The sequence below is a fragment of the Nematostella vectensis genome, chromosome 14, assembly GCF_932526225.1.
Source record: "Nematostella vectensis chromosome 14, jaNemVect1.1, whole genome shotgun sequence".
Lineage (NCBI taxonomy): Eukaryota > Metazoa > Cnidaria > Anthozoa > Actiniaria > Edwardsiidae > Nematostella > Nematostella vectensis.
This window is the reverse complement of record NC_064047.1, coordinates 5,217,401-5,226,544: the sequence shown is the minus strand read 5'-3', so window position 1 is coordinate 5,226,544 and position 9,144 is coordinate 5,217,401. Positions and strand designations below refer to the sequence as shown.

Genomic DNA, 9,144 nt, shown 5'->3' with positions numbered 1-9,144 from the left:
TGAGACTTTTGAAACAGTGCTATAAAAATAGCTATCAACAAAGTTGGTGATCGAAACAAATTTCCCTAAATTGTGATCTGGTCATGTTAATAAAGCCTTTCAACCGGACTATACACCCTATGCAAATAAGGGGCTCACCTCATTAATGAAGTAAATTTGCTTGAATCACAGTAATTTTTATTAAAAACAGCTCAGTTATGTTTATTAAATTGTACTGGGAAAGCTGCGCAGGGAAAGTTTTGAATATCCACAACAAAAACAAGCATGCGCAAAAGAATAGTCTGCGCATATTCCTTCTTGTGGTCTCTGCGTCACCATGGGTCCCTGATGATGTCTACAGACTTTAAGAGGTGTCATCATGTGACCACACCATGTGGTTAATGATTGACAGCAATCATGTCAGATTGACAGCAGTAATGACAGAGGGCAGTGATCACTTCCCATGACACGTGACCGTATGATGCTATCGCACACTTTTGGCACGAGTCGGTCTGACACAACAAAATAGTCCAATCTCCTGGTGAAAACAAAAACGTGGTCAGTTTTGATTTATTAGTAGGCTTATATATGGGGGAGGGGGGTACAAATCTTAAAAAAGGAGCTTTCTAGCAAATATGGGGAATGACCTAGGTTTGCCATTCATGCGAGCCACAACATTTATTTTAGTTATTTATGCCACAGACAAGGCGCTTATTTGGGGAAGGCAGTTAATTTAAAATCCATTTTATCTATGGTTAAAAAGTGCTTTTTTGAAACATGCAAGAAGTTAACATTTTCACGCTCTCATTAATAAAGCATTGTGGCAGGTAGCACTGTCACTTTTATTACTTCCCTTCTAATGACAGTCCCCCTTGTCATCAAAGACTATAAAGTGCAACATGTTTAGGCAAGGAGCTTATATGAGGGAGAGCTTATTTGAGGAAGGAGGTAGGTGCTTATACGAGAGGGGCTTATTTGAGGTAGGTGCTTATAAGAGGGAGGGGCTTATTTGAGTTAGGCGCTAATATGAGGGAGGGGCTTATTTAAGGTATGCGCTTATATGAGGGAGGAGCTTATTTCAGGTATGCGCTTATATGAGTTAGGGGTTTATTTGAGGTAGGCACTTATACGATGGATGGGCTTATTTGAGTTAGGCGCTTATATGAGAGAGAGGCTTATTTATGGTATGTGTTTATATGAGGGAGGGACTTATTTAAGTTAGGCACTTATACGAGGGAGGGGTTTATTTGAGGTAGGCGCTTATAGGGGAGGGGCTTATTTGAGGTATGCGCTTATACGAGAGAGGGGCTTATTTGAGGTAGGCGCTTATATGAGGGAGGGGTTTATTTGAGGTAGGCGCTTATAGGGGGAGGGGCTTATTTAAGGTATGCGCTTATATGAGGGAGGGGCTTATTTGAGGTAGGCGCTTATACAAGGGAGAGGTTCATTAGAGGTATGAGCTTATATGAGGGAGGGGCTTATTTGAGGTAGGTGCTTATACGAGGGAGGGGCTTATTTGGGGTAGGCACTTATACGAGAGAGGGGCTTATTTGAGGTAGGTGCATGCACGAGGAAGGGGCTTGTTTAAAGTAGGCACTTATATGAGGGAGGGGCTTATTTGAGGTAGGCGCTTATATGAGAGAGGGGCTTATTTGACGTAGGTGCTTATACGAGGGAGGGGCTTATTTGAGGTAGGCGCTTATATGAGAGAGGGGCTTATTTGAGGTAGGTGCTTATAAGAGGGAGGGGCTTATTTGAGGTAGGCGCTTATATGAGAGAGAGGCTTATTTATGGTATGTGTTTATATGAGGGAGGGACTTATTTAAGTTAGGCACTTATACGAGGGAGGGGTTTATTTGAGGTAGGCGCTTATAGGGGAGGGGCTTATTTGAGGTATGCGCTTATACGAGAGAGGGGCTTATTTGAGGTAGGCACTTATATGAGGGAGGGGTTTATTTGAGGTAGGCGCTTATAGGGGGAGGGGCTTATTTGAGGTATGCGCTTATACGATGGATAGGCTTATTTAAGGTATGCGCTTATATGAGGGAGGGGCTTATTTGAGGTAGGCGCTTATACAAGGGAGAGGTTCATTAGAGCTATGAGCTTATATGAGGGAGGGGCTTATTTGAGGTAGGTGCTTATACGAGGGAGGGGCTTATTTGGGGTAGGCGCTTATACGAGAGAGGGGCTTATTTGAGGTAGGTGCATGCACGAGGAAGGGGCTTGTTTAAAGTAGGCACTTATATGAGGGAGGGGCTTATTTGAGGTAGGCGCTTATATGAGAGAGGGGCTTATTTGAAGTAGGTGCTTATACGAGGGAGGGGCTTATTTGAGGTAGGCGCTTATATGTTAGAGGGGCTTATTTGAGGTAGGGGCTTATTTGAGGTAGGCGCTTATACGAGAGAGGGGCTTATTTGAGGTAGGCGCTTATAAGAGGGAGGGGCTTATTACGGTAAGCAATCTTTCGGTTAGAACTTACCAGCCTACATTCTTTGCCCTTGCCCCTCCCATGTATGACCAGAATGTGTAAGCACTCTTTTTGTCCGGGTACAGCTCACGGAAGGTGTCTTTGAATCCCTCTCCAAGTAGCGTGGTGAAGTCTGCTCGCTCCTCTTTTGTGAACCCAGCTGTGCGAGTGTTTGTCTTAGGATTAGCAAGATCTGACAAATGGAGAAAGCAAGTGAAAAACTTATCAAAACTTACCAAATAGATCAGTCTAGAAGTACAACTACTATTAAGGTGAATAATGTGTTCTAATATGTATTGTAGTGTAATGTATAGCATTGTCTCAATCAAATGGAGATGACTGTGCACTCTCATCTACTCTCTAAACGTGTTTAACTTCAACATGAGTTTTCACCCTTTCATCATGTGAATATTTAATCGTGAGAGTATTTCAATCACACTTTACATAAAAGTGAAATTTAATGTAATAATTCAGATTTGGGGTGCATCCTAAGTCAAAAAACAAATTATGAACAGAAAAATCAAAATAACCACCTAAAAATAGAACCTTATGCATTATTCAATAAATTCAATCGATAATACCATAACTCAGCTTCCCAAAATAAGCAGGGCTGTCATAATGAACTGAAAAAGCTGTGGTTGCAAAAAAAAGAAGCCAGTTGTGAAAGGATTTATGCAAAATTAGCTCTATTATTCCTTCTAAACATCAGACAAATAGTTGACAGCGATAAAACATGAAGTAGTCAGCAGAGCCCCGTTTGGTCAATGGCTTGTATTTACAGCCCTGAATAAGTCAATGGAAATGGATGCTTTTTTTTCACGCTTGGTATTTTGCTTAGGTGACAAAATAGCAGCTGAAAGGGGCTGTTTTATGTGTGGAGCAAATTGTACTCACCAATATCCTTATGAGCCACATTTAAGTCCCCACATAAGATGACAGGTTTGATTTCATCTAGCTTTTTAAGGTAGGATAGAAAATCTTTATTCCATTGCTGACGATATCCCAATCTAGAAGAATAAATATTTTAAGGCGGTTCTTGAGAGTGTGTTTGTGTTTGAAATTCCTGGGCTGAAGATAATTTAAATAGGGGCTTCCAGAGGCATGCACCAGTTAATTTTCTATCAATTTCTAATTTTCTTAAATATAATTGTTAAAACTTTTGGAAAATAGTGTTAAAAACTCCTTTTCAAAAAAAACACTTCCATAGAACATCTTTAATACCACTGATCTGAAAAGTGGGAGGTCTTTCCCTTGCCCACTGTCTAAGTCACAAGAAATTAGCTATTTTGCTTATCTACTCAAGTATCACCCTTAAGAACATGACACATACTGTACCTTGGCAGGCCTCTGCCAGAGTTGGGTACATCTAAAAGAAAATATATGTTTACCGAGAGAACAATCCTATCAAGCTATCAATCAACATTGCTGGCAAATGGAAAGTCTAACTTTTTTGTGCTTTAACCCATGTATATTGAATAATTTATGTCAGGTTTTCACCAAGAATGAAGGGATATTATAAAATTCTTCATTTCTTCATAGTTCCTCATGTTTGGTAATGATCACGTTATCATACGTAGACACATAGTTGTAAACTTCAATGGTGTGTTGATATAAGAAAACAGACCTGTATTCTACAGCAACAAATGCACATTGCCTGATTCGAACATAATTGTATTATGTGTAAACAGCTAATAGCTTTGTACTAGAGAATTCTGTGCCATAACCTGCAGTGGCTCATGGATAAGGTATGAATTGTGGTGGCTTGTTGTAGGACTCACATGAAGTCACAAGATGAAAGTCTTCATACTCAGCTGTGATAACACGGCCTTCTTTATCATGCTCTTTATTACCTGTCAAAATAATCAATTTTAATACATTACCTCGTTCGCATGGGGTTTTCAGTGCCACATATTCAAAGAAGTGAAAGCAAAGGTATTCTTACCCATTCCATATGATACTTTTATTGGTTCTTTCTTGCTGCAAAGTCTGAAAATAGTGGTTGTTTCAAACGAATGCCAGTCACATTAGCCACCTTATTCCTCCCCCAATCAAAATAATGCACCCCCTTTAGGAGTAGCAAAACTTCTCTTTCAAAGCAACTCATAATCCCCCCCTCCCCTGGGGTAGCCCATTCATCCCTACTGAGAGTAGCTCACTAACTCCCCTTAAAAGCAAACTCTTTACTCATCCCAAAAGCAGCCTCTTTACCTTTTTACTGCCTGCCCCACCCCCCACCCCCACCCCGAGAGTAGCTCTGCACAGCCTAATCATCCCCTCTCCCCTTCAATGTAATCACTTCCATAAGTCCTAAGAAAAACCTTTATCATCCCTTCCCCTCCCCCCAAGGGCAGCCTACTTACCCCACCCCCGAGTATCCCTTCTGTTCAGCAGAATTCCAATAGCAGTGATAGCCTGCTAGCTTGGCTTCCTTGGGGATGTCAGCCAAGGCACATTTGGTCTCTTGGATACAAAACACATCAGGGTCCTCTTTGCTCACAAATGATTTGGAATTGTTTTTCTAATAAGGAAATATATAATATGAGTGTGACATATGAAGTATAAAATGAGGTGCTGTGCATTTCAACACCCTCCTCTTGGGCAAAGCCAAGGGGTCCTAGGGTGTGGTCCTAGGGAGGTGTCCTAGGGTGTGGCCTGGAGGGTGTTCCTAGTGTTGACTTCTAAGTAGTGCCCCTAAGGTATCTCTGAGGGCCCCTTAGGAGTGATAATATTTTAAACGTTTGAGAATAAAATTGGTCCAAATCTGACAATTCCCCTAAAACATGATTATTGCATGCCTGTTCCTCTATACCTACCAGCCAAGCTCTTAGGCCGTTGACATTCCAAGAGGTTATCTTGAAGTTACTTTTCCTAAAATAATAAAAGTTAAACACACATTAAATTGCATTAAAAATTGCATTAAAAAACCCACCTTCAGATAGTGCTTCTTATGGTAATTAAAAGCACAGTTTTGGTGGTATCCTCATGGCTCCTACATCTTCATGGCACCTCCCTCTGCATGGCCCCTTGCTTTCCATGGTCCTTCCCTCTGCATGGCCCCTTGCTTTCCATGGTCCTTCCCTCTGCATGCCCCCTCCCTTTCCATGGTCCTTCCCTCTGCATGCCCACTCCCTTTCCATGGTCCTTCCCTCTGCATGCCCCCTCGCTTTCCATGGTCCTTCCCTCTGCATGCCCCCTCCCTTTCCATGGTCCTTCCCTCTGCATGGCCACTCCCTTTCCATGGTCCTTCCCTCTGCATGGCCCCTTGCTTTCCATGGTCCTTCCCTCTGCATGCCCCCTCCCTTTCCATGGTCCTTCCCTCTGCATGCCCCCACCCTTTCCATGGTCCTTCCCTCTGCATGCCCCCTCCCTTTCCATGGCCCTTCCCTCTGCATGGCCCCTAGCTTTCCATGGTCCTTCCCTCTGCATGGCCCCTTCCTTTCCATGGTCCTTCCCTCTGCATGGCCTCTTGCTTTCCATGGTCCTTCCCTCTGCATGGCCCCATCTCTCCATGGTCCTTCCCTCTGCATGGCCCCTTGCTTTCCATGGTCCTTCCCTCTGCATGGCCCCATCTCTCCATGGTCCTTCCCTCTGCATGGCCCCTCCCTCTGCATGGCCCATGTTTTTTAATATGTAACCAGATCCCCTGACTTGACGATTATTTCTTTGTTCCAGCAATAATTAGAAGTTTAGAAATTAGTAATCACTCACTTTCCATCTCTAGAAGTCACATCTTGAGAGGTGTCAAGCTCTGCTTCTGCGATATCAGAGTTAATTGATGGCTCTGCTGTTTCTTTCTTCTTGCGCTTTGGTTTAGGCTCAATATCCTCTGATTCAGAAGGCCTTTTCTCAGACTTTTTACCTCCCTGAGATTGCAATTTTAACAATCACCCTTAGGAGTGATAATATTTTAAACATTTGAGAATAAAATTGGTCCAAATCTGACAATTCTCCTAAAACATGATTATTGCATGCCTGTTCCTCTATACCTACCAGCCAAGCTCTTAGGCCTTTAACATTCCGAGAGGTTATCTTGAAGTTACTTTTCCTAAAATAATAAAAGTTAAACACACATTAGATTCCCTGTGCATGCCCCCTCCCTTTCCATGGTCCTTCCCTCTGCATGGCCCCTTGCTTTCCATGGCCCTTCCCTCTGCATTGCCCTTCCATCTGCATGGCCCCTAGCTTTCCATGGTCCTTCCCTCTGCATGGCCCCTTGCTTTCCATGGTCCTTCCCCCTGCATGGCCTCTTCCTTTCCATGGTCCTTCCCTCTGCATGGCCCCTTCCTTTCCATGGTCCTTCCCTCTGCATGGCCCCTTGCTTTCCATGGTCCTTCCCTCTGCATGGCCCCATCTCTCCATGGTCCTTCCCTCTGCATGGCCCATGATTTTGATATGTAACCAGATCCCCCTGACTTGACGATTATTTCTTTGTTCCAGCAATTATTAGAAGTTTAGAAATTAGTTATCACTCACTTTCCATCTCTAGAAGTCACATCTTGAGAGGTGTCAAGCTCTGCTTCTGTGACATCAGAGTTAATTGATGGCTCTGCTGTTTCTTTCTTCTTGCGCTTTGGTTTAGGCTCAACATCCTCTGATTCAGAAGGCCTTTTCTCAGACTTTTTACCTCCCTGAGATTGCAATTTCAACAATAAACTACAAGTAGAATTGACACTTTTAGAAGTTTATAACTGTTTGCAGTCACACACATACCCTTTGGCTTTCATTTACAATGTGACCAGGTGGTATTTTGGGTTATTTTAGATGTTGCAAAGACTTTTAGAAAGCGATTTTTGAATTACGATTATTATTGTTTCACATATTTTACAAATTGTTTATCTCCAATGGGATTCTACTTTGATCTCTACACATTTAGGAATCTGCTTTCAATGTGCTAAAATTAATAACATCCTGTTTTCTTACATGATAAGAAGATGTTTGCTTGTTTGTTAGTAAGCACTTCAACTTTGATTGCTATCATCCAATTAGTTTTTGCTGCACGTTTGTTGTTTATTGCTAGATACGCTTTTAGAATCCATTGCTTTAACTATGTTTTGTTCTTGTAACTAGATTTAGGCTCTTTCACTATTCTTGTCACAGTTACACTTGTTGGAATTCTAGTTTATTCTTCTAATTTCCTGTTGTTACATCCATAATGCGTGACACATAAAGACTCACCTACTTTGTTATCAGATTAGCACTTAAGATCTCATTTCCTGTCACAAATTCTTCCCGTAACGCACTCCATAATGCACTAATCAATTGAAACCCCCACCCCAATGGTCCCGGGGAAGGGTTAGACTTTGACCCTGTACAAAACCGAGAAAAGCCCCCACCCACTCGGGACAAAACAGCAGTTAAATGCCCCTACCCCTTGGGATGCAAACTATAGGCAACTACACGACAACAACTCATCTAAAATAAGCTTTTTTATCTTTTAAAGCCAGTACACTTCAGCGAGTACATTTGTACCAATTACTATGAAGATAACAGTTACAAAAAAAGATGGAAAAACAAATAATCTTCATCTGGCATTTTTTTTAATATTCCTTTTTTGCACATGTCGCCGTGCAGCATGCCACATACTGATACATGGAATTGCTTGCTACAGAAGACTCTCAAGCCAGAAACTAACATGATATTTGTGACACTATTCACTTGTCCCAAACCCCAACGGTGGGGATAAGTCTTAGAGTAAAAAACCCTCAATTCCCCCACCCCCTCGGAACAGATTCTCATTCAAACGTGCTCTAAACCCCCACCTTAACCAACACTTCCCCGGGACCATGGGGGTGGGGGTTTCAAATGACTAGTGTATAAATATAGATATAAATACAAAGTATTTATATCTATATTTATATAACTATTATACTTAGTTATCGATAAATCCGCCCGCATTTCACAATTGCTCTCTATTCTTTAATGCAAATTCATGATGTTTGGAAGAGCGATTAACAAATTTTGTCATTTGTACTTAGAATAGCTTGATCCTGATCAAAACGTTTGTTGTGACTGTCATTCGAATAAAAGATAAACAAATAAACAAAATCTATAGACACTTACCTTTCCCTTCGGTCGCATAGTGCTTAGTAAAGGAGTCAGAAATCGCACAAATACACTAGAAACTGATAAAGTTCTTCGGAGACAGACAAAACTCATACGGAAAGACCGGGTAAATGCTGAGATTGACCAGGCTTTACTGGCACCACAGGGATTTTGGCGCGCTTTACACGGGATAAGAATATACGTAGCGTCATCGCGAGAATCCGACTCTCAAACATATAGGTACATTTGCTACGACCTTTGTCTTGCGCACAACAGAAGTCCAGACTTTTAGGAGGCTCGGAAATTGATCAGAATACCTGCTAAAAAAAATAAGGCTTTCCAGTAAACCCTGTATCAAAATTTGAGGCTCTCCCCTAAATCTACGCTAAAAAATGGCAAACCTCCCCCCAAACAAAGCAGGCCTCCCCCTTTAAATAATGACCCTTCCCTAACTACCTGACAGACCTGGAATCCTGGTTATTGTCTCCCAATTAATGCGCGAGTTGGTATACCTTGCATTGCAAGTACAGCATATTCGTGTAAAGCAATTAACTGCCATACCGATTGGGTATCCGAATGTATGATTTCCGTTCTTTCTTCAGACCGGGTTCTCAGGCCAATGGTTTTTCAATTGTTCTGTTTTTCTTATTATTTTG

General features: G+C 41.9%; 1 protein-coding gene across 3 annotated transcripts; it reads right to left on the bottom strand.

Moving 5' to 3' along the window:
* Window positions 1–160: 160 nt before the first annotated feature.
* On the bottom strand, window positions 161–8,750 carry LOC5504729 (exodeoxyribonuclease). 3 transcript variants are annotated; one of them, XM_048722275.1, is made up of 12 exons: window positions 8,507–8,750; window positions 6,920–7,074; window positions 6,437–6,491; window positions 6,155–6,309; window positions 5,260–5,314; window positions 4,807–4,964; window positions 4,389–4,432; window positions 4,225–4,296; window positions 3,782–3,812; window positions 3,341–3,453; window positions 2,459–2,639; window positions 161–517 (listed from the first exon to the last, which is right to left on the bottom strand). In XM_048722275.1, the coding sequence occupies exons 1-12, from the start codon at window positions 8,600–8,602 to the stop codon at window positions 400–402; spliced, it is 1,233 nt and encodes a 410-aa protein (XP_048578232.1). In that variant the 5' UTR covers window positions 8,603–8,750; the 3' UTR covers window positions 161–399. The 3 variants fall into 3 exon arrangements, with proteins under 3 accessions (XP_048578232.1, XP_032228963.2, XP_032228962.2); XM_032373072.2 differs by lacking the exons at window positions 5,260–5,314; window positions 6,155–6,309 and having other exon boundaries at window positions 8,507–8,652; XM_032373071.2 differs by lacking the exons at window positions 6,155–6,309; window positions 6,437–6,491 and having other exon boundaries at window positions 8,507–8,652.
* Between the last annotated feature and the right edge of the window lie 394 nt (window positions 8,751–9,144).

Bases quoted from the DNA above. Each gene is read 5' to 3' on its own strand.
- LOC5504729 (XM_048722275.1), bottom strand. From the start codon at position 8,602: ATGAGTTTTGTCTGTCTCCGAAGAACTTTATCAGTTTCTAGTGTATTT. The intron at 6,310-6,436 runs GTAGGTATAGAG...TTGCAATCTCAG, and splicing joins AAGGCCTAAGAGCTTGGCTG to GGAGGTAAAAAGTCTGAGAA. The intron at 3,454-3,781 runs GTACAGTATGTG...TTATTCTTCTAG, and splicing joins TCTGGCAGAGGCCTGCCAAG to ATTGGGATATCGTCAGCAAT.